Source organism: Chelonoidis abingdonii, chromosome 13 (assembly GCF_003597395.2).
Source record: "Chelonoidis abingdonii isolate Lonesome George chromosome 13, CheloAbing_2.0, whole genome shotgun sequence".
Lineage (NCBI taxonomy): Eukaryota > Metazoa > Chordata > Testudines > Testudinidae > Chelonoidis > Chelonoidis abingdonii.
This window is the reverse complement of record NC_133781.1, coordinates 6,185,431-6,209,842: the sequence shown is the minus strand read 5'-3', so window position 1 is coordinate 6,209,842 and position 24,412 is coordinate 6,185,431. Positions and strand designations below refer to the sequence as shown.

At 46.6% G+C, this 24,412-nt stretch overlaps 1 protein-coding gene across 5 annotated transcripts in view; it reads left to right on the top strand.

Annotated features, from left to right (window-relative positions):
• Positions 1–24,412, top strand: part of GAS7 (growth arrest specific 7) — a 154,523-nt gene that overhangs the window by 118,714 nt on the left and 11,397 nt on the right. For all 5 annotated transcript variants that reach the window (XM_032775183.2, XM_075072020.1, XM_032775181.2 and 2 more), the window contains 4 exons: positions 8,263–8,341; positions 9,595–9,723; positions 14,130–14,253; positions 22,490–22,569. In XM_032775183.2, the coding sequence (XP_032631074.1) occupies positions 8,263–8,341; positions 9,595–9,723; positions 14,130–14,253; positions 22,490–22,569 (412 nt within the window). The remainder of the gene's footprint in view (positions 1–8,262; positions 8,342–9,594; positions 9,724–14,129; positions 14,254–22,489; positions 22,570–24,412) is intronic.

The following is a 24,412-nucleotide window of genomic DNA, read 5'->3' as shown; positions in this document are numbered from 1 at the left end:
AAGCAACAGCTGCATTTTGTTTATACATAGGTCATCTTGATATCTTATTTTTCTCACTTCTATTTAGACTACAGTCTACATTCCATATCTAACACAAGGTCACACAGTTTTTTCCCATTGCCTCACACCATCCTCGCTTCTACAAATCTCGCGTTATTAGGGTTACAGCTAGCCTGACTCTTTCTCACAGAGTGGACTGTTTGCATTGAAATCCTCTTCAAACCTTGTAGTAGTTCTGCTCTACTTCCACAGGGTTTAAAGTTGGGCTGTCGATTAATCGCAGTTAACTCACGCAATTAACTGAAAAAAAAATCACAATTTAAAAAATTAATCGCAATTAATCGCAGTTTTAATCGCACTGTTAAAAAATAGGTTACCAACTGAAGTTTATTAAATATTTTGGATGTTTTCTACATTTTAAATATATTGATTTCAGTTTTATGCCATGTACAAAGTAGACAGTGCTCACTTTACATTGTTATTTTTTATTATAACTATTTGCACTGTAAAAATGGCAAACAAAAGAAATAGTATTTTTCAATTCACCTGATACAAGTACTGTAGTGCAATCTCTCTATCATGAAGTGCAACTTACAAATGTAGGTTTTTTTGTATATAACCACACTCAAAAACAAAACAATGTAAAACTTTAGAGCCTACTTCTTGTTCAGCCAATCGCTAAGACAAACAAGTTTGTTCACATTTGCGGGCAATAATGCTGCCGCTTCTTATTTACAGTGTCACCTGAAGTGAGAACAGCCATTCTCATGGCACTTTTGTAGCTGGCATTGCAAAGTATTTTACATGCCAGATATGCTAAACATTCGTATGACATTTCATGCTTCGGCCACCATTCGAGAGGACATGCTTCCAAGCTGATGATGCTTGTTAAAAAATTAATGCGTTAATTAAATTGTGACTGAACTCCTTGGGGGAGAATTGTATGTCTCCTACTCTGTTTAACCCACATTCTGCCATATATTCATGTTATAGCAGTCTCGGATGATGACCCAGCACATGTTGTTCATTTTAAGAACACTTTCACAGCAGACTGGACAAAACGCAAAGAAGGTACCAATGTGACATTTCTAAAGATAGCTACGGCACTTTATCCAAGGTTTAAGAATCTGAAGTGCCTTCCAAAACCTGAGAGGGATGAAGTGTGGAGCATGCTTTCAGAAGTCTTAAAAGAGCAAGTCAGATACGGAAACTACAGAACTCAAATCACCAAAAACAAAAATCAACCTTCTGCAGGTGGCATCTGACTCAGTTGATGAGAATGACAAGTGTCAGTCCGCACTGCTTTGGATAGTTATTGAACAAAACTTGTCAGGATGGACGCTTGTCCCCTGGAATGGTGGTTGAAGCATGAAGGGGCATATGAATCTTTAGCGTATCTGTAACATAAATATCTTGTAATGCCGGCGACAACAGCACCACGAGAATGCCTGTTCTTACTTTCCGGTGATAGGGTAAACAAGAAGCAGGCAGCGTTATCTCCTGCAAATTTAAACAAACTTGTTTATCTGAGTGATTGGCTGAACAAGAAGTAGGACTGAGTAGACTTGTAGGCTCTAAAGTTTTACACTGTTTTATTTTTGAATGTAGGGTTTTTTTGTACATAATTCTATATATGTAACTTCAACTTTCATGATAAAGAGATTACACTACAGTACTTGTATTAGGTGAACTGAAAAACACTATTAAGTACTTTTCTTCTTTACAGTGCAAATATTTGTAGTCAAAAATAAAGTGAGCACCGTTATACTTTCTACTTTGCGTTGTAAGTGAAATCAATATATTTGAAAATGTAGAAAATATCCAAAGCTGTTTAAATAAATGGTATTCTATTGTTTAACAGTGTGATAAATCGTGTGATTAATCATGATTATTTTTTAAAATTGTGATTTTAAAGATTACAATCTTTTTAATCACTTGACAGCCCTAGTTTAAAGGTAGGTAAGCATTGACAGCCCCCCGGGCAAACACTTCAAACAAAAGAAAGCCAAGTTATGGGAAATCTCTTATCTGTGACCTAACATGACCCAGCACCTTTCTACTGGCAGTGAGAGATTCCACAGCTTCACAGAGAGCTTCCTTCTACTTCACAGTGATCTTGATTACAAGCTGAGCAGCAGCTGTTCCAGTTCAGGACTGCCATCTGTGTGCAGATTCAGTGTGTGGTGTGTGTTTCTGGGGGAAGTCTAAAGTTCCGTGCAGGTAGGGTTGGATTCTGTGGAGAGCACTGATGAGTTCATCTACCTAGGCTGCTCACAGAGTTCAAACAGCTATAGCAAACTGGATGTTCTTCAGTGAACAGAGCTTGCCTCCTCTGGCATGAAGTCCATGTCTCATTTATGGATTCAAAAATGTCTTTGTTCTGAGAAAGAATTCAGGATCTATCAGACTTGTGTACCACCTGTATTGCTATGTGGGTCAGAAATCTGGACCTTCCTACAGGCAGACTTAGAGCAGCTAGAGGCATTCCATAAAGGAAACATTTTTAGTTTATTTGTACTCATCATCTGAATACTAGATTTACTTGAAATCCTCTAGAAATGCAGCCTTCACTCACAGAGTAGGTGTTGTAAATTTGGGGAGGGTACACTTATCTTCATACAGAAACAAAAACAAATCCATAGATTGAATTCCTGCTTACAATGAAAGATGAAATTCAGTGTTAAGTAAAGAGAAGCTGCTGTGTCTCTCCATAGCACATTTAAGCACTGTTCATCTGTCAATCTTAAAACACTTTACAACAGAGGGTGAGGATCCGTATCCCAATTTTACAGATAGGGAGACTGAGACCTTTTGGCATCTCTGTAGTTAAAGTTGTCACTGCATTTCTAATAAGGGGCTTTCAGCACTTCAGTCTCAACAAAATCTGCAGAAAATGTCCATTCAGAGTGCAGCTTGGCATGTCAGCTTGAAGACAGAGCATAGTATTTTCCAAACCCTAGCTGAATTGGCCCATTCTATTCTGAGTTGAAAAATTAGATGTTTGTCCCATTTAGCAAGTTCTTGTCACTACTTGTTTTTTGTTCCCATGATGTCTGAAAAATGTGAGGCCTCGAAATAATGAGGGATCGTCTACAAAGTGCAGTACAGAGGTGTAAATTCTCGTGCGTACTAGCATATCTCCCACTAACTGGCCTGTGTGGACCCTGCTGGCACAGACTAAAAGTTCCCTAGTGCATGTTAAAATAGTCCCATTTCAAACAGGGAACTTTTAGTGTATGCCAGCAGGGTCCACACAGGCCAGTTAGTGCACGTCACACTAGTGCACTTTAGAATTTGCACCCCTCTGGTGCAGACTAATGCAGAATGTAGCAAGCTCTGATTGTTGGGGAAATTACTACTGGGGAATGAATACTATCAGAAGTATGCTTGGTCCACACATTGTGAACTGCTGAGGTCTGGCCAAGGTTTGATAAGAATATGACTGGCTCAGCAAATTCCTCAGATCCATGATTGGCTTCCAGATTCTGGGGGAGCTTCCCAGCCCAGCATGGGGCGTACTAGATTTTGGGAGTAATAAATAAAGTTCTCAAGCCCTCACAAGCCTGCAGAGAGGTCCAGCATCGCTCATTAATCCTGTGGCACTCCTTAACCTCCCAGAGACAGAACCAGTCATATGAAAGAACTTTAAGAAGTCCATAGATGAAATATGGTACGAAACTGGTTGCAATTCTAGCAAGCAGGAGACCAAGTGTAGTGAGGCGAAGTGGCCTCCAACCGACCCAGAGGGGGAGGGACCACTCATAGAGCCCTGGTGGGTGGAACCAGGCCTGCTCACCCCTCCCACTGGAAGTCAGGGGGCAGGACTGGAAGTGTAAAAGGGAGATCTGGGAGCTCAGTTCGGCTGCAGCTGCTGAAGGAGCCAGACGCTTCCTGCCTGCTCCCGAGCCGGGAGACTGCCGCAGGCCCTGTGGCACTGAGGACTGGCCATCATTGCTGAGACTGCCACTGAATTCCTACCCAGATGACCCAGAGGAACCCTTATGGACCCAGGTTCGCTCCTGGGGGAGATAGGAAGTAGTCCAAGGGAGCGAGACAACCGTCTTGTTGAGAGCTGGCCTGTGACAAGGTCAGCATGCTGTGGGCAGATCCCTATTGACCCAGTGGCGGACCCCCTCTGCCACTGTTAGGGCCCTGGGCTGGGATGCAGTGGAGATGGGCATCCCCCCATCCTCCCTGCCATCCCACCCCTGGGGTGGCAGTACTCCCCCTCCATAGGCCAGAGGGCCTGCATCCGCTTACAGTCCTCCAAGTGAGGACACTAGGCTCTGCTCCTGCCTGAGCTCCTCTGGTCAGTGTTTGGGGTGCTTTAACTCCTGCCTGAGCTCCCCTAGCCTGCAATTGGGTGCTGTACCCTGGCCTGAGCCCAGAGGACTTGTTGCCTCACCCTGACTAAGGGCCTGGACTCTGCACTATATGTTTGCCACTCAGCCCTGAGTGTAGGCCTGAGAACCGGACTCTGGATCACCCTACCCTGACTATTTAACTGTTCGTCACTCGGCCCGGAGTACAGATCCAAGTCACAGACCCTTCACTGCCACGATTGCAGGCTAGAGGCCCTAACAGCCTATCACTCTGTCCAACTGTCAACCAGAACTACGGGGCAAGAGTGACTCGGCTGATTCCCCGACTGTGAGCTACATCCATGCCGTAGTGAGGCGGAGTGGCCTTCCAATGACCCAGAGGGGGAGTGGTCACTGCTAACCCACTGCACCTAGATATAGTGAATAACACAGCTGTCCTCTTGCACCCACTACCCATGGCCAAGAGTTCATTCTTTACAAAATCAAAGAGAAAAACAAACAGAAAAGTTAGAAAAATTCAAGAGTTCATTCACAATGAGAGAAGCTGGATTCAGGTTAATCTGAACAAGGAAAACTTTATTTAACCCCGTGCACTGCTCTGTCCAGGTGGCTTCCAGCCTAAGTCCTCCACATTGCCTGTTTCCCTGATGTCCCCTCAGTAACAGCCCCCCCAGGGAACAATGGCCCTCTGAGTCCAGTTCATGATACATCTTATTTATTTTACAAACATTTAATATAAATGTTAGAAACCAGCAATTGACTTCCACTCTGTCCCCCTTTGGCCAGAGGTTGCTAACACATAACTGAGTTTGGGTATTGTCCAGACCCAGCTAGTTACACAATTTTGATCTAGTTTGATCTCCTCAACAGGTGATCACTCCAGGAGTGATCTATTTCTGTTCCCTGGGCCCACTCACCAAGTTTAGCAAACTGTACCTTTGTGGAGTCTCCTTGGCTGGTGGTTTTCTGTCTCTCCATTCTGTGATGATCTCAGTATGCCTGCAGGCTCTCTCTGGGTGTTGTCTGCTGGCTTGTAAGTGCCTCATGTTCCTTCTGCCACTTGTCCCTCTTGCACAGACATCTCTTATAACTTGGGTGCCATTGCATCCCTCACAAGGCCATTAGTCCAGTCCTTCTGGTGTCTGTTTAATGGCTAGTTCCTCACAGTAGGTCCTTGACTGACCTGTCTTACTCTAATGCCTGCTTTCTCTTATTGTTGGCCATTTCTTCTCAGCCATATCTCCATCCTTCTGACTTCAGCAGGTCTCCCCTCATTGGTAGCAAGATTTTGGTCCTTTGTCCCATCAGTGCCTGTGATGCACTGTTTGGCACCCCAGTAGTGGGATATTCCTGTGTGCCAAAAATGCTAGTGAGGAATGCTAACCAGAAAAAACAACCTTGGGTAACGGTTTTAGCTATTTGCACAGCTGATTCCGCATTACCAGTTCTCTGTTGTTATGTTGGGGAGGAGGTGTGATTGTCAAACTCCCATTTGCCTGCAAATTCCCTGAAATCTTCTGAGGCAAACTGGGATCTGTTAGTGAATGCAGCATCCAGAATGCCAAAGTGCCAGTCACTGACTTGCTTCTTGGATCAGGCAGGGCACTGACCTCCCAAAAGTTTAAGTAGTATCCCTTGTAATCAAGTACTGCTTTTCACTGAAGATGTAAGTCGACTCTCACCTTTCCTATGGTGGGGTGAGCAGTTCATGTGGTAAGAGTCTGTTTCAGCTAGTGGTTCTGACACCCATCTTTCAAGGAGCAGAGTTGTGTATTCATTCCTTGCTGGTAAACACGCTCTTAAGCCCATCTAAGACAGCTGTCGATGCCCAGGTGTGAGGCATGAATTTCTTGCACAATATCCTATGTAGTGAGGCAGCGACAACAGCTCTGTGGCTTCAAAATATGATTCCATCCTCAGGACGGGTGCAAGGATGTTTTGCGCCCTAGGCGAAACTTCCACCTTATGCCCCCCCGCCCTGAGCCTTGTGGCAGCTCTCAGCCCCCCTGCCTCCACCCTAAGGTACCCCTCCCCCCCCGCGGCAGCTCTCCCCCTCCACCCTGAACCACACACACACCCCCGCCGCAGCTCCCCCCAGCTCAGGGAGCCGTGCGGCAGCTCCCCACCCCAGCTCGCTTCTACTCCGCCTCCTCCCTAAGCGCACCGTCGCCGCTTCACTTCTCCCACCTCCCAGGCTTGCGATGCCAATCAGCTGTTTGGCACCGCAAGCCTGGGAGGGAGAGAAGCAGAGCGGGGCGGCATGCTCAGGGGAGGAGGCAGAGCAGAAGTGAGCTGGGGCAGGGGGCGGTTCCCCTGCATGCCGTGCCCCCACTTACTTGCCGCAGGTGGCCCTCCCTGCGCCCCCATGCCCCAGCTCCCTCCACCTAAATGCCAACGACAACCGGGGCAGCCGAAGATCCAGCCGCTGTGGTCACCGCCGAAGGATCCGAAATGCCGCCCCCCCAAATGCTAACACCCTAGGCAGCCACCTAGGTCGCCTAATGGGTTGCACCAGCCCTGTCCATCCTGCACACTCAGTTCATCATTAATTTGAAAATATTAATCTGCTCCTACCATTACTTGGCTTTTTGCCTTCTGGACACTCTGCTACTGTTGCTCTCTTGACTGCCTGTAATTGGAGGTCCCTTTCCATAGCCTCTTTTATTTCCATCATTTTCACTGTGGCAAGTGGGACACCGTGTGCACTTCGGGATTTGCCTGGAGATGTGACAATGTTTTCGGCAGCAGGTGTCTTTAAGACAGAACTGAGGGCTATGAAGCAGACAAGTAGCTAAACCACTTTTGTACACAGGGTTTCCAAGGTCTTCAGGCTCAGGGATTCTAAACATTGTGGATGATAGAAAGTTATACATTTTCCATTAGTTAGTGTGAGGGAATTCTTTTGGGAGGGGGCTGTCCAGGTCTTTGTGTCTGAGACGTGAGAGGTGTGAACTGGTATTACTGTCTTAATTCTTGAGGTGACAACAGTCTGATTGATTAAGCTGTAGTAGCTGAGTGGTGCATACATCAGTATGTTGAGCGTGATAAAATGCAGGGGCTGATAACAATGTACACTGCACAAATGAAAGGTTGTCTCATGAATTCCGGTGGGGGCTATTGTTGTACAGACAAAACTACACAGGATCTTTTCAGGGGGCAAGATTATTATAATAACAATTTGTTTTATGACCGATAACTAATATCTTAATCCTTATACACACCATTATACCTAATTACCCCCCCCACACACACACACATTGCAGAAAAGCTGGGCACAAGGGTGAGCTGGGTCTCTGCTGGGCCTGCACCGATGCCCTTCCATGTTGGCAGCAGAATGTTACCCTCCAAAGTCTCTCATCTCACCCATCCCTTTTGTAGGCTTTAGTTTGAATCCAGAATCTATAGGTCTTGCTGTGTCAAGCTGCCTCTGGGTTTGGTGATTCATCACCCGTCAATTGCAGGCGTGACTTTCAGCCTGGACCTGGCTTTGATCTTCTTTATTGTACCTTTCTTTTTAGGATGGACTTTTCTTACTTTGTTAGGGCGTCTTGTCTGCATCTTTTCGCCGGTGGGATTTGAACTCTATTTCATCAGGGACAGGGCTGGGGCTGGAGTTCGATTCATCATCCATACAATACCTCAGTCACACCTACTAAACTAAACTAATAAGATTACAGAGGCGTTTGCAAAAATGAAGGTTGTGAGTGATTCTTAAAAGATGGCAATGCGAAATCCCAGTGAGCATTTTAAAATGGGGTTTGAATTACAATATGGCAAACAGTGAACAGAAGTTACAATGTAGGCAAGTGTAGTGAATGGTGAACAGAAGTTACATTAATAAAGTGAACAATCAAAAACAATTTCATTTATCAGTTCTACACTGTGCATGGGTACAAGTCACGGATCAAGGCACTAATCAGTGATGCATTGTGTTTTTCAGCACCCTAGGAGAGGCCTGGGCCCAGCTGAAGAAAAGTCTGGCAGATGAGGCAGAGGTTCATCTCAAATTTTCCTCTAAGGTAATCTGCAAGCTCCTCTGTTCGCACAGAGCATTCTCCAGGAGTTTGGTAGTAGTCTAGCCTTTGGGGATATTAATAAGGAAAATATGAACATACACAGGTGGTCCAAATGGCAAACATCTGAGAGCGCTAAGGAAATCTATCAAGTCTGCGTGTTTGCCTATGCTCTCTGCAAACACTGTTCTAACCCATTAGACCCCAGTCTGCTGCCAGAGCTGGGAAGAGACCCCAAAAGTCAGACGAGGGGAGTATTATTATTATCACCCTGTCCTACAGAGAAGGACACTAACTCCAAATGCAGAGGGGACCCATAGCCTCAGCAGTAGCAGCAGGATTCAAACTCACAGGCCAATGTGTGACCAGCTCATGTGCAGGGTTATATGGGGGGGAGGTGGGGAAAGACACCTCCTGCCTCTTGCACACCTGATGAGAGGGCTGGAAAACACTGCAGGCCATTTGCTCAGTGGAGCACAGAGCCACCTCTGTCCAAGCAGCATGAGATTTCCCAGTGCAAAGGGAAAGAGGCAGAGCCATAGTCTCACTCTCTCCTTTCCTCCCACTCACTGTCATGCAAGGCTACCTGCAGTGAGGGATGCACTGACAGCCTGTGTGTCCCCAGCTCACTGGAGAACTCAGGGTGTGACTGTGATGCCTGCATTGCTCTTGGGAGAGGCAGCTTCCTGCCTCCTTCGAGCTGGGGCAGGAACAGTCTTGTGGTTAAGGCACAGGAGGTTTGGGTTTAATTCCAGGTCCTGCCACTGGCTCCCTGGATCACCTGGGGTAAGTCACTCACTCTCTCTGGGCCTCAGTTCCCATCAGAAAATGGGGATAACAGCACTGTTCCCCCAGAGCATGGGCCGGATAAATTCGTTACCTGTGTGCGAAGCACTGTGATGGTGGCTGTTACAAGTATCTCTATAGGAGATTAAAGGTTTCAGGCTTTCCGGTGAGAGAGGATAGCAAGAGCTTAAGAATTTTGTGACCTTGGAGAAATTTCTCCTACACTCCCTCAACTGATGGGTTAGGGTGGAGGCAGCTTTGCTCCAGGCTTTCTTTGGGAAGGGAAAGATCCTTAGCCCGTTCTGCCATCATGCTGCTAAAATTGCATCTCTGGCTAAGTATGAGCACTGCATTCTTGTCCATTGTGAGCAAGCCTTCCAGGAGAAACAGCTAACTGCATCCAGCCGTGTTATGCTCCTGATCAGCGGTTGGCTGTTAGCACTTCCCAATGCCCCTTCTGTTGTCGTTCCCAGCTCCAGAGTGAGGTGGAGAAACCACTGCTCAACTTCAGAGAGAACTTTAAGAAAGACATGAAGAAATATGATCATCACATTGCGGATTTACGGAAGCAGCTGGCCAGTCGCTACACAGCAGTAGAAAAGGTAAGAGCAGAGAATGAAGCAGAGTGGGCTTTGATGGGATAATTTCATCTGGGACACAAGAAAAAACAACTCATGGAATGCTTCTCTTCAGCTTCTAACTACACAGGAGAGGACTCTGCTAGAGGCTGTGCGTGGTCTCCTATGCTAAGCTCCTAAAGTCTTGTTCTGTTCTGGTGATTCATAGGAAACCAGGGAGGCAGTGTGATGTCTGGACAGATTTTTGTTGCATTGAATTGTGTCTCTAACCCAAACCTTCTCACTCTCTAAGTTAATATATTGTTATGGCATTAGGTGAAAATATCCATCCTGATGGATGTTCCGTGGCCACATTAGCCAGACAGGGCCTAGTAGGGATGTCAATCTAACATGAGTAATCTAAAGTCACCAGCAAAGCCTGTGCCAGTTGTACACACACCTTCAGCAGACACCTAAGGTCGTGCCTCAATCCCTGTTCTGCATTCCACCCCTTCTCCTTAGTGACTCTCTGACTGGAGAAAGGTCAGGAAAAGCCAGGTGCCAGTACTGTTTGTGTCCTGTATGAAGCCGAAACACAATATTGCTGAATGATCCAGGTGTTGGTTGTTAAGTCCCTGCTGAGCATTCTCACAGGAACCAAACTTTATGCTGGAGTGCACATCACATGGCCTTCCCAGACAGCCAGGGACACAGTACATGGAAAACTGTCAGTCTGCACTGCTTACATGGAAAGCACTTTCCCCAGCTGTGCTAAGTTATTTAGACTTATGTCTGAAGCAAGCATTATCCAACCATTTATCCAGAGGGATAATTAAATCAATGGATCAGAAAACAAATACAGACCCCCTGGGTGGCATCTGCTCAGCATGACACAGACAAAGGAGATAGCCCTCTGCCAGGCTCCATTACTATCAGCTTCAATTGCCTCTTATGGCCTGGCCAGCTAAGCCCAACACCAAATATTCCTCCCTCAAAGTCTTTCAAAGCTGCAAAATTAACCCACCAATAATTGCCTGTGAAGTCGATGTAGAGAGCCATTATTCCAGCACTAAAATGTCTGTGTGTAACTCAGCACGTACACAAATAGCAGCCTCCAAATTAGGTCAAAATCGCCAATAATGTTACGGGGGGCAAGAGAATGTTGGCCTGATTTTTAACTAAACAGGCAACTGCTTGTGCAAAACACGTCTAACTTGTGTGTTTAGATAACCTCAGCAACTGTGCGTACAGACAGGGTACATGTATTTACAGGTGGGTAACATGATAATGTGTGCCTAGAGTTTCCTCACCTGCATGTACAGTGGCAGTAATTAGGCCTGTTAACATGATGGAGCAATTTAAATCAAGGTGATTGAGTTAAATCATTTAAATCGCTTGATTTTTCAAATAAATGGTTCATTTACATCAGATTAAGGCTTTGGAAAAACTAATTTAAAATTTTGTTACTGCAACTTCAAATTAAAATTGTTAAAAAAAGAAAAAGAAAGAAAGAAAATAGAAAAAAATCCCTGAAATTCTATAATCAGAAAACTAAAGAAAAGTTCAAGACATCCACATTCACAATTGAAGACTATAAAATAATAAGACAATAAAGAACAAGCTCCATGCAAATAACAAAACCTGATCAACACATTAAAAATAAGGATTTGAATTTAAAAATCAGTTTTTAATCATGATTTTAACCACCCTGGTCTTAAATGCTTAGACTCTGAAGAGCCCTTTTCTAGAGCAGGTAAACTGAGCTCTTTTTTGCTTGCTGTCCAAGATACACTTTTTCTTCCCTGGTTGTCTAGTTTTATATTTTATTTCTGCTACACAGAAACAGGCTGATATAAAGCAGCCTGTAGAATTTAAACTCATTCTGAATTGCACTGTGAAAGCCTTTTTGTATATGAATTCATTTGGCACATTGAAGGAGCCCAGTTCTCCAACAATGTGTATTTTTCCAGTGGACAGTATTGCAAGGGCTGAGTGTCTGGCTTGCTCCGTTGGTGACTGGGGATGATTCATATTTTTGGACTGTCTGCACTGCTCTCATCATTGTAATGTCAGTGCCTCACAATCATTCATGAATTTTATCCTTACTACACTGCTGTGGTGCAGGGAAATGCTATCCCTGCTTTTACAGAGGGGAACTGAGGCACAGAATAGATTGAGGAACTTGCCTAAGGTCACCCAGGAAGCCTGGGGCTGAGTCAGGAATTGAAAGCAGATTCCCTTCATTTCTGTGCAGTACCATAGCCACTGGACCTCCCTTCCTGTAATTACTCTCACCCATTGCAAGAGGCGAGGGCATGGGCAAGAAGCTGTGGCACACACCCCAAGCCTTGTACTTACATGGCATAGGTATGTAGGCATTGCCAGGCTGCATCAGACCTGAGGACCATCTAGTCCAGGATCCTCTCTCTGATAGTGGCCAGCACCTGCCACTGCAGAGGAAGTGCCAGAACCCTGCACTAGCAGATGTGGGGCAATGACTCCCCATGAAAGTCTCCTCTTAAGCCCTCATACTCAAAGCCTGGTAGCAGAGGGTTTGCATTCCTTTCAACATTCTCTCCTTTTAGTATTTACTATAACAACTCTGGATATTTTTGTAATATAAAAAATGTCCAATCCCTCTTTAAATCTTGGTAAGTTTTGGGCCTCAGTGACATCCAGTGGTAGTGAGTTCCATAGGCTGATTACACATTGTGTGAAAAAGTATTTTCTTTTATCAGTTTTGAATTTTCCGCCTTTTAATTTCACCTGTTCTTGCGCCCCAAGACAGAAAGTTTAGACCCATGGCTTCTCCCTCCCTCCTGCAGTGCCCCATCTCCCTTCAAGCCCCAGACCTGACCCAGATTGCCAGTTTCTCTGCAGGGTCTCCCTTCATCACAGGGAAACCTCTTTCACTCTGGGCCACCAGATTTCAGTTTACCAGTGTGTCTGCACTATGCAGGAGGGCAGCAGCCCTTCCTCTGATGACACGGGTGCACATCTGTCAAATTGGGGGTGGTAGTATCCCCCCCCCCCCTTAGCAGCTGCTGGAGATGGGGACCCCAACCAGCCACCCCCAGAAGGTAACAGGAACAAAATGGAGAGGGCTTTGTGTCTCTAACATAAGACCGCTGGGTAATGGGGCAGCAATTAGGACTATCAAATGAATCTGGTGTTCAATATTGTTAACCCTTATAACATGAGTCATCACTACTTTGGGCTAAAGCTGAGCAATAATCAATTCGTCAGTAACCAAAAACCCAACCCCAGTTCATTTCAGATCAGCCAAAAATGAAAATTCTTTGGTTTTCTCAGTGAAACAAACATTTGGGGTCATATGAATGTATCGCTTAGATTTCGGGTATTTTAAACCACTTTTTCTATTAAAAGCAAATGAAATTTGGAGATGCCATTCACAAAACCACTAAAAGAAGAGGTACTCCCCACTCCAGATCCTATAGCCTGGTGGTTAGGGCTCTTGCTTTTAAAGTGCAAGACTTAAGGTCATATCCTTGCTCTACATCAGGCACGAGGGACTTGAACTTGGGTTTCTAGGGTTATAGCCAAGGGCCACATCCACTGAGCTGTTGGATATTCTGGGGTTGGGGGTGGGGTGGGCTCTCACATTCTCTCCTGCTAAAGCAGTAGGGCTTTGTTTAATATTAAATATTTATTGAGCCAGAGAAAGAGCAGAAGAGTGACTCTGTAAGCCCGGTGATCTGTGGGGCATGTGGGTTCCAGTCCCTACTGCAATGAATAGTTGATTAGTTATACAAAATGGAACAGCTTCAAGAGGAAATTGAGAGACCCACCTCCCGCGGACCCAAGAGTCCAGTGCTTAGGGTACTCACCTACAATATGAGAAACCCACTTACTGTACTCACTACTAGCTCCAGCTGATTTAAAACTACATTTTTGGCAAATAAATGAGTCATCCAGGAAATATCACCCAGCTCTAGGTTCATTGACTATAGGGTAACACTCGGGTTCCTGTAAGTTGTCGTTTTTTCTCATGAAATTGCCTTGCCAGGTCCCCAGTGTCTGTGGCTTGTTAACAGACCACAGAGCCATCAAGAGCAGCCCTAATAAGGGCTCTGTACCACTTGGTGCATGATCACCTGTGCAGCTTGCATTGTCACTGCCATAGAGTGTTTTCAATCTAAGTCAGGAGAGACAATTCCCTCAGCTTTTCACTTGGCTTCTTGGTTAGCAAAAGAGGTTTCTATCCTCAAACCTAATCACTGCTGAGACAGGCTGGCTTAAGCTGATGAGAATCGGGCTTTAAAGGAAACATTGGGTGACATAAAATGTCCCCAGCATGCATATCACTACAGAGTACCTACTTTCTGTACAGAGATGATTTAATTTGGGAGGAGACGGACGCTGTAGACTTCGTGAGGCAGCTGGAAGTTCTTCTCCTGTAAGGCATGTCTGGTGTGCTTTGTTTATTCAAGGCCCGGAAAGCCCTGACAGAGAGGCAGAAGGATCTGGAAATGAAAACCCAGCAGTTGGAGATAAAGCTCAGCAACAAGGCAGAAGAGGAGATCAAGAAAGCGAGGCGGAAGTCCACTCAGGCAGGTGAGTGAGTGAGGCTTGAGGTTCATATCTGGTAAACTGAATTAGGGAAGCCAGAGAGGGGTATGTTGCAGTAGATGAGGTGGGGTGCAAAGGGGGCCAGAATGAGAGATGAGGCTGTCGAGATGGGAAGAAAAAGATGTTCCTGGCGAGGTGATGAGCAAGCAGCAGCAGAATTTGCATGTATGGGGGAAGGAAAAGGGAGGAGGAAAAAGTAGCCACCAGATTGTGGGTCTGAGTGGTGTGGAGGATGGGAATGTTGTCAACAATGATAGAGAAGTGGGAGAACTGGAGAAGATTTGGGAAGGGAGAGAAGGAGCTTGATTTTGGCCATGGTAAGCTTAAAGGATGACAAGACATCCAAGAGGTGATATCGGCGAGACAGGCTAAGCTAGGAAATTGGATGGAAGGAGAAACATCAATGGTGGAAAGAGATATGAGAGTCAGCAGCGTAGAACTGATACCTGAACCTGGTGAGCTGATGAGATACAGGGAGTCAAGTGAGACTAGCAGGGAGCAAATGGCACAGCATTGGGATACCCCACTGACAGGGTGGAGGAGGACCCACTGGAAGGAAAATGGAAGAAATTGTCAGGAGGGAAACCAGGAGAGGATATTACTCTGAAAAGCTGGGAGGAAAAGATCTTGGCAAGGAGAGGATGGCTGACAGAGTGAAAAGCAGCAGAGGTGGGCAAAAATGGAGTAAAGGCCCTTAGGTTTGGCCAGAAAGAGGTCACTGGGGACCTCAGTGAGAGCGGTGTGGGTAGAAAGAAGAGGGCCCAACACGTCTTAGATTGGACTTACAAATCTATTGAAAGACAATTTGGCCTATGATTTCTATCCCACTCCTTCCAGCTAGTGAGTGATGGAGCTGTCAGCAAAACCCCTAGTTAAAGTTGGCCAATACTTTCTACTATAAGACCCTTATAACTTCACCAAACTTTAACTGTTCAGGGTAAAATTCCCCATGCCTGGTGTCTGCCTTACTCTGAAGTTTTTTGGAACGTTCCAACAAAACTGGTCCAGCTATTTCCAAGAACAAGATGTGGGGAAAATACATTGTTTTGCCAATGGTAAACATTGCCTACTACCTTGTCACTGAGACGCTCTAATGCCTCTGTGCTTTGGTCACAATCTCACTGATGACCCATCTGCAGGTCAATATGCATGAGGCTTGTGGGCTGCTCGCAGGCTGTTGGGGTCAGAGCTCTGGACCTAAGTTGCGTGGGCACAAGACACCCAGTGTTAAAAGGCTGACAGTGACCGAACGACCTCCTCCAGCCAGATTTTGAATGGGGTCCAATCTGGCAGTCAGTCTCTGAACATGCATACCAGATTAGGACCCACAGGTATCTTCCCGCAGGTATCATCACTTGGCTCATGGATTGCAGGAGAACTTAGGCAAGAGACAGGCAGAAGTGCACATACCCCAGTGCAGAAATTCAGGCAACTAGGGAACCGTTACAGCGAAAAGTTAGGTGTCCAGTGAATTTAACACCTGTAGGGTTCGGTGGCTGCCAAGTGGGGGTTTTATGGACTCTACGCTACGCTCTACACTACGACTTAGGCACTTAAATCTGAGGTTTAGGCACCTAAGTAACTTTGAGTATCTGGGCCTTATTCTTCATAGCTTTCACAATTACTGGCCTTTCCAAAACTATGAATATGTTGGTTGATTCTGTCCACTAGGTGGCAGGAGAGAGCCTTGGAATGATCCATTTGAGACAACACGTGATCTGAGAACATCATCAAAACAATGTTTTTTTTTTAATATAATAGTTTATTTTTGCTTGTCTGTAAATCAAACAGATCCTCTGGCTCCTGGTGGAGTTGATAAGGAGCACAGGGGCAGCAGCAGAAGCTGTCCACAGACAGCCTTGCAAGGGATGTGGCTGCATCTTCCAAAACTTCCATAAATCGCTGACTTTTGTGCCCAAAATAGCTGTCGATGGTGCAGGTATCACATGCTCCACTCTCAGTAGATTGGCCATATGTTCTGAGTAAAACAGTGGGACATGACTGTGGTATGTAACTGGGAACTGTTTAGCTAGAGGAATTGTGTGGGAATAGGCCCCACCCCACTTGCACCCTTCAACTTGTCAGAGTGACAAACTGGGGAACTGTACAGAAAAGGACAGGGTGGAGACAAGCTGTATTCATCCCTCTGTGACCTCTCATTGCTCTGTCCTTTTCCCAGCCTAGTCCTACCCACTCCCCTCAAATCTAGATCTTCCCTGTTGCTGGCCCACATTCCCTGTGTGCCAATCTACCGTCCCACTCTTTTACAAGTCCAGACATGCCAGCTCTCCCGAATTAATTCCGAGGGACATGATTTCTAAGTAAAATTAAGCCCAACTCCTGTATTTATGAAAGAACTCTCAAATATCAGGATTTTTTTTCAGCTGCTGTCAGTTCGCCCTGAGTGGCCGAGGGCTCCCGCTGGCAGTCAGCTCTGGAGATGACAGTGGGAGTCACAGCTACCCAGGGCTGACAGCGGGAACCCTCTTCGGGGGACGGGCTGAAAGTAGCAGCCCAGCCATGCTGCGAGGAGAGCCTCTGTCAGCCATCCCAGTCGGCTGGTGCTCCTGATGTCATCCCCAGTCCCATGGGGGCCAGGGCTGCCACTCTCTGCCTGGGAAGTGGAAGAGGGGACCCCCACTGCAGCCTTCCTTGGCTTGGGGAGGGTGACGAACCCTAAGAGAAGCAGAGATGAGTCTGGGACGGCTGAACTATGGCCTGGAGGCTGCAGGGGGTGTGTGAAGTGATAGGGTGGGGCCAGAGATGAGGGGTTTACGGTGCGGGGGATGGGGGCAGGGATGAAGAGTTTGGGATGCAGGAGGGGGCTCAGGACTGGAGCAGGTAGTTGGGGTTTAGGGGTGTGTGAGGTGTGGGCTCCAAGAGGGAGTTTGGGTGCAGGAGGAGACTCTGGGCTAGGGCAGGAGTCTGGGGTGTGGGAGAGGGGGTCTGGGATGCACGGTCCCTGCGGTGCCACCCTCACAGCTCCTATTGGTCATGGTTCCCAGCTAATGGGAGCTGCAGAGCTGGCACTTGGGGTGGAGGCTGCATGTGGAGCCTCCCTGGCTGCCCATGTGTCTACGGGCCGCCAGGATCTGGCAGCCGCTTCTGGTAGCCATGCGGAGCCAGGGCAGGCAGGGAGCCTGCCTTAGCCCCAGGCCCCTGTCATCAACTGGACTTTTAATGGCCCAGTTGGCAGTGCCAACCAGAGCCGCCAGGGCCCCTTTTCGACCAGGCATTCCAGTCGAAAACCAGGTGCCTGGCAACCCTGCTCCCTCCACACCTATCTCTCCCATGCTGAGAACCCCCCCCCAACCACACCTCAGCTCTGAACCCCCACCCAAGCTCTGAATGCTGCCACACACTCACACGCTATTGCCTGCATACACACATGCACCCACCAGGCTTGGGGCTCTTCCCCATTTGCTGGAACCCACCACTAGACTCCGAAGCCCTCTGCTCCTGCTGGATCTGGCAGAGCAGGAGAACAGGCAGAAAGGGACATGTGCACATGATCTGGAGTTGCCCCACAGAAGCCTGAGCTCTCTACTCTGTACTATCTCTTCCTGGGATCTGTGCTGCAGGGCCAGGAGCCCCATTGGCAGCCAGCTGTGCTGCAGTGTGCAGTATGGCAGCCACTCCACAGGGCTTGCAGTGCTGGCAGGGAGGGGCTAGTGAGGGGGCTTCACCACAGTGACCCCACATCCCTAATGAATAGCTTAATCCGGGAAGCAGATTTACTCTTTCAAAGAAATCTCTGGGCCTCAGCCCATCTAACCTAACTCAGAGTTTTCCTGGTGCTTAGCCCCAAGATGTCTGAGAAAGCCAAATCCGGAGAGGTGCTGAGTGTCTCCAGCACAGGCTGGGCTCTGCTGCCTTGGCAGAAACCGCAGCTAGTGCAATTAAAATTCATGATCTGGAGGTAGCTAGCTAATTGCCCCTGGAATGCAGCTCCATTGCCAAGGCCCTGGACACTGTCTGAGACAGAGCGTGAGGAGAATGGAGCCTGGAATACATAGAATGCAGCTTATTCATTGCTGTGTATAATAATAACTCAGTGCTCACCCCAGGCTCTGTGTCCTTTGATGTGTCACAGCAAGAAATGAGATGGAAACTCATATAATAAATTGTTTACAAGCTGCCCATCTTACCCTGATAATTACAGCTAGGGCTGCCTGCCAACAAGCAAAATAACATCCCTTTCCATCAATCTTCTCTCCAAATGCTAGAGGAAAATGCAGCTCTTACAGTATATGCAGAAGGCCAAAAACCCAGGCTCTTGTGGAGCAGGGGGAAGGGAATTCCAGAGGTTAGCATATGCATAAAGAACTTGCTGCCCCAGCCCCGGGAGCTCCACTGCTTATAACCAGCCGTTTGGCATAGGGTGAGGGGGTCTTTTATGCCTGGTCTACACTAGGCGGGGGGATTGATCTAAGATATGCAACTTCACTTACAAGAATAGCGTAGCTGAAGTCGACGTATCTTAGATTGACTTAGAATCATTTACTTCGCGTCCTCGTGACGCAGGATCAACGGCCGCCGCTCCCCCATCAACTTTGCTTCCGCCTCTCGCCGAGCTGGAGTTCAGCAGTCGACGGGAGAGCGATTGGGGATCGATTTATCGCATCTACACTACATGCGATAAATTAATCTCTGATAGATCGATCACTACCCACCGGTCTGGTGGATAGTGTAGACGTACCCCCAGGCTCCAAACCTGAGAGCATAGGCACCGACTTTCCCCGGCGCCGGCGGGTGCTCGCACCCTCCCCGCCCTCAGTCCACCCTTTCTCCACTCCTGCTCTGCCCCCATTCCAACCCCTTCCCCACAGTCCTGCCTTGGCCCCACCTTTTCCCCAAGTGCGCCATGTTCTCCCTCCTTCCCCTCCCTCCCAGCCTCGTGAAACAACTGTTTCTCAGCGGGAAGCGCTGGGAGCTAGGGGGGAAAAGCAGGCATGTGGTGCGCTCAGTGGAGGAGGCGGAGGTGAGCTGGGGGGGTACAGAGAGCTGCCAGTGGGTGCAGAGCACCCACCAATTTTTCCCCATGGGTGCTGCAGCCTCGGAGCACCCACGGAGTCAGCGCCTATCCCTGGGAGTGCTTTGAAGATCCAGAAGGACACTTTGATCTGCACTTGGAACCTGCTAGGCAGACAATGCAGCTTACAAACCACATTGGTAAAGGCACCCCCTAACAAGCAGGCTGCTGTATTTCTGCACAAGCTTCGTCTTCTAAGCAGTCACACGTGATAGTCCCCATTCAGAGAATATTAGAGTAGTCTAATCTTGCAATCTTAAAGAGGCTGGATGGTCTGGTGGGTAGGATGCTAGCCGTGTGCTGGGGAGACCCAGGTTCAGTTCCCTGCTGTGTCACGCACTCCCTGTGTGACTTTGGGCTAGTCACTTAGCCTTTCTGGGCTGCAGAAATGGTAGGAATTGCACTGCCCTTCCTCACAGAGTTGTGCAGCTACCTGCATCAAAGACTGTGAGGTCGGAGGTGCCACGCTGATAAGTGACAAAGGGATGGGTAAGTTTTGCAAAGTCTGCATGTGAAAGCAAAGAGCTGACTCACTTTAACAGGCACAAATAGGGGAAAAAAGCGCATGTACCGCTGTGCAAACCTTGAGCAGCAATGGCAAATCTGTCCCATAAGTACCCTGAACTGTGAACCTGTATCACACGGAGCAGCTCTGCTCCCTCAGTCACTGGCCAAATACAATTCTCACTAGTCCTTTCAGGGTTTTCCCTTAACATTGCCACAACTTAGTTCTCCTGCAAACACTGGGTTGCTGTACTACTGTTGAGATTTACAGACCTGGGGCTGGGTGCCAGCACAACGTTGTCATCTGAGTTTCTTCACTAAAACACTTAGGAAACTCTTTTTTGCATTTAAGTGGGAGTAGAGAGAGACCGTTGCAGTAGCCCGTCATGCTTCCTGTAAGGAACGGTGCAAATACTGTGGCAGTGTTACCAACTGAAAAAGGCAGCTGGATGGTTGTAGTCTAAAATGCCATCAAGGGCTTCTGTGTTTACCTGGTCTCAGTAATTTCCATATCGCATGTCCTCAGATCACTAGGAAAACGATCTTGAACTTCCAGGCCTGTCAACTCAATGTGTGGTGACCTTCTCACAAGTGAGCACACTCTGCAGGCCAGGTTAGACCCTAAGTTCTTTTTCAAGTAGATGCAGCCGTGTATTCCACTTAGGTGTGCTGTTGGTTCAACCTCCTGTACCCTTCCTCCCTATCCCAACCTGCCCACTCAGAACCAGAGCCGCACTCTCCATCTTGTGCTCAGCTCCCTGCACCTTACTGCATGGTTGCTGCATGATTGGGTGAAGAAGATTGGCCTGCGGGATGTAACTGATATAGTCTTCTATCCAGGACAACTTTGAGTACCTGCTACATCTTCAGAAATTGGGTCTTGTGCTCAGTTCACTGAGCATGCTTCTGGGAGCAGTAACAGAGTTTCATGCTCCCAACTCCCCTAACCAGGGAGAATCAATTTTTTCCAATGCCATGATGACGAGATTTGTAAAAGGATTTCTCCATTTACGTTCTCCAGTCCTAGAGCCTGCTCCCTTCTGGAACCTAAACATGGGTCTGGCAGCTCATACTGAGCCCTCCATTCAAGCCCCTAGCATCCTGTCTACTGCCCTTTTTGTCTCAGAAAACCACATTCCTGCAAGGAGGGTGTGTGTGGAATTCTCACACATCTCCACCGACATGGTAACTTTATGACCATATTCAAAGTTTTAAACCAGAGTGGTCTCAGTTTCATTTGAACAAGGTGGTATAGTTGCCTGTTTTTTTTCCTAAGTCGCATTCATAACCATTGGAACAGCGTCTTCACACATTAGATGTCAGAAGATGTCTAACCTTCTACCTGGACAGGACTAAACTCTTCCATGCTTCACCTCATCTGTTTGTGTTGGATGCAGACTGTATGAAAGAACAGGCAATCTCTTCTCAGACTTTCTGCATCAAGACTGCGTACAGAACAGCTTCAGCTGTGCCCCCTCAACAGGTCCAAGTCCGTTCTGCAAGAGTGCAGGTTACATCACTAGCGTTCTTAAGTGACATCTGAATATCAGATATTTACAGGACCGCTGCATGGTTGTTGATACAGATATACATTTACAAACCATTATGTCATTACTGTGGCATACAGAGTAGATGCAAAATTTGGGAAGGTGGTCCTGTAGTCTGTTTAAATAGACTCTGAGCCCCACCCCTGGGAGTACTGCTTGTGAGTCACCTAAATAAAATACACAGCTGCACCTACTCAAAGAAGGAGAAACAGTTAATTACTATAATTGTATTTCTTCGAAATATGATGCACGCATATTCCACGACCCACCCTTTACCCCTTCTGCATCAGAGTCTTGTCTCTGGACATTTGGTGTGAAGGAACTGAAGGGGGTCAGATCGGTGCTATGGCCATGAGGCGGGAATGCCACCCTTCTACAGGTATTGTTAGGTAAAATTCTCTGGCTCCAGGTGCTCTGGGCATGCACACATCTGAGTGGAATACACAGTCCCATCACATCTTGAAGAACTACAGTTATAGTAAGTAACTGTTTCTTCCTGATACATTTTTAAAATTCCATTGGTGTCTAGTTTCAGCACAAAACAGGGATTATACCCCCTGTTAAACCCATTTTCAAATGCCATCTTAACTGTGGAGTTGCTACCAGGCAAGTCCAGAATTCATTGGTTTCAAATTCTCCTAGTTTCAGTTTGTCATAAGTTGTTGTTTTAAACTTTTTATTGCTGCTTTCATTTTTCATCTTAACCAGGATGTATTTTGAACTGAAGTTGCCTTCTTTCATGACTGCAGAATTGTGGCTTTTTGGGCACCTAGTAAAATGTTTTTAAAGGAGTTCCAACTTTTGTTCACATTTTTATGTGTAAATCCCTCCTCCCCCACTCATCCAATTAGTTTTGCTAATAAATGTTTTCAGCTTTGGGAAACTGGCCAACTGGTCCTTTTCTAGCACTGAGTATATGGTGAGATTGTTTTCTGTTTGCACGTAACAAATCTAATACAGATGTGCTCTAGTTCAACCAGAAATTATAGCTGTTCTGTGCAGGGGTCAAACTAGATGACCTAATGGTCAATTCTGACCTTCAAATGTATGACTATAAATGAAAAGTAACGTGTCACTTCCCACTCCATTCCTTTATGAGAACTAGGAGGATGACTTACTGATACTTTGATCTTTTCAGGAGATGACCTGATGCGTTGTGTGGATCTTTATAATCAAGCTCAATCCAAGTGGTTTGAAGAAATGGTGACCAGCACTCTGGTATGTATCAGTGTGTAGCATTTTGTGTTTCTAATACTGCTCTTTTTTTTTTTCTCCTTGTGATGAAACCCCTTCAAGATACTAGGGTGATCAACATGAGAGATTCTCTCTCCATTTACAGCCACAGTACAGAAGAGATAACAGACTTTAACCTGCCAGTATATTGCTCATCCAGTAAATCAAGCATAGTGTCATTTGAGGAGGAAAAAAGAAAACATTTTCCTCGCAGTCTGAGTGTAAAGGGGCAGTAGTTTGAAGCTGCTCAGGTGTTAGGAGTGGTGGAAGTAGGCCAGATAAAGTGGGGTGGTGAGAAGAGGGAAGAGCACTAAAAGACGCATGCTAAATGGTGAGTACATTTGTAAATTAATAAGGTTTGCAATCATTTTTTTATCCCATGGTTTTGCAATTTAGCACATAAATATGCCCAGCACATAGTGTGAGATAATTGCTGGTAATTCTGCTTCTCAGCCTAGATACCCACAACCCCACTCCAGAGCCCAGGGATCCAGAGAAAGAAAAAGCCTGATGCTCTATCCCAGGCTTACAAGGAGTTTCCTATGCACTGCCCTCTCCTTCCCTCAGAGCATGCTGGGAACTGCAGCTGCCAGGAACCCTCTAGCTCAGTGGGTCCCAAACTTTAACAACCTGTGAACCCCTTTCACTAAAGTGTCAAGTCTCGCGAACCCCCTCCTGAAAATGAATATTTCCAGGTGATTTTCTCCTTTACCTGAGTATAAATTATAAAAGCAGTGCTCTTGGAAATATACAGTTTGTTTTTATGACATGCTTATTACACACTATTTATTATTAATTATTATTTATCATGACAACATTTTTATTACATTATGAAAATGCAACACTCTTCCAAGATCTCACTTTCATAGCTTGTATCACTTTGAATAAGCCTATTACAAGACAAGGCTCCTATTTTTCATCAAGGAGCATCAGATGTGGAACAGCATGAAGGTATTTAAGAAGCCAACTCAAAGAGTTCCTCCTACACAAGCATTCAGGTCTTGAGCAGTCCAGGCAAACAATGTATGTTAAAACAAAGCTTAAACTTGTTCTTCATAATAAGTTTAAAAACAACACTAGCTGCCTGTTTAATTTTAAAAACAGCAAAAAATATCCACCTCCCTTTCCATTTCTTATAAGGAGTCTTGAAGTTGAAATCTCCTCAGTGTGATAGAGATGCTTGCTTTGATCTGCTTAGCTCCTGGAAGTCCAGGGGCTCCAGGTTGCTGGTCCCATGCTGTCGGGGTCCCGAGGGACAGCTCTGTCCGCCATTAGGGAATTTTTTTCGCAAACTCCCTGTAACATTTCATGAATCCCCAGGGGCTGACAAACCCCAGTTTGGAAACCACTGCTCTAGCTCCTCAGCAGTGTCCTTTATGTGCGAGCTGGGCTCTGCTGCGTCCGGCTGCCCCTAGTGGTGGCTAGCACATTTCTGGGGGGGAAAGGAAATTCTGTGCGCACCATGTTAATTTCTGCAAAATTCTGCATTGTGCAGTGTCGCATAATTCCTCCAGGAGTAATTTAAGGCCTCCTGAAGCACCTGTAAGTGGGCTCCAGGGCTCTTCTCCAATTCACCTCACATGCTTCCTATGGGAATGCTCCAAACAGAGGTACCACAGGGGCTTTAAAGATTGCAGCTGGTTCCTTTCAAGAATGGGAACTAGGAGTTCTCCTGACAGGCAATCAAAAAGCTACCCATTTTTTTTCCTTCAAACAAATACAAAAGAATGAGCCATTCTAGATCAGACCTGGGCAAGTTAGAACTGAGTGCCCAGTGGGCAGACCCAGCATTCAGTACTCAAAGCTCACTAACTCCCAGGGGAGGCAG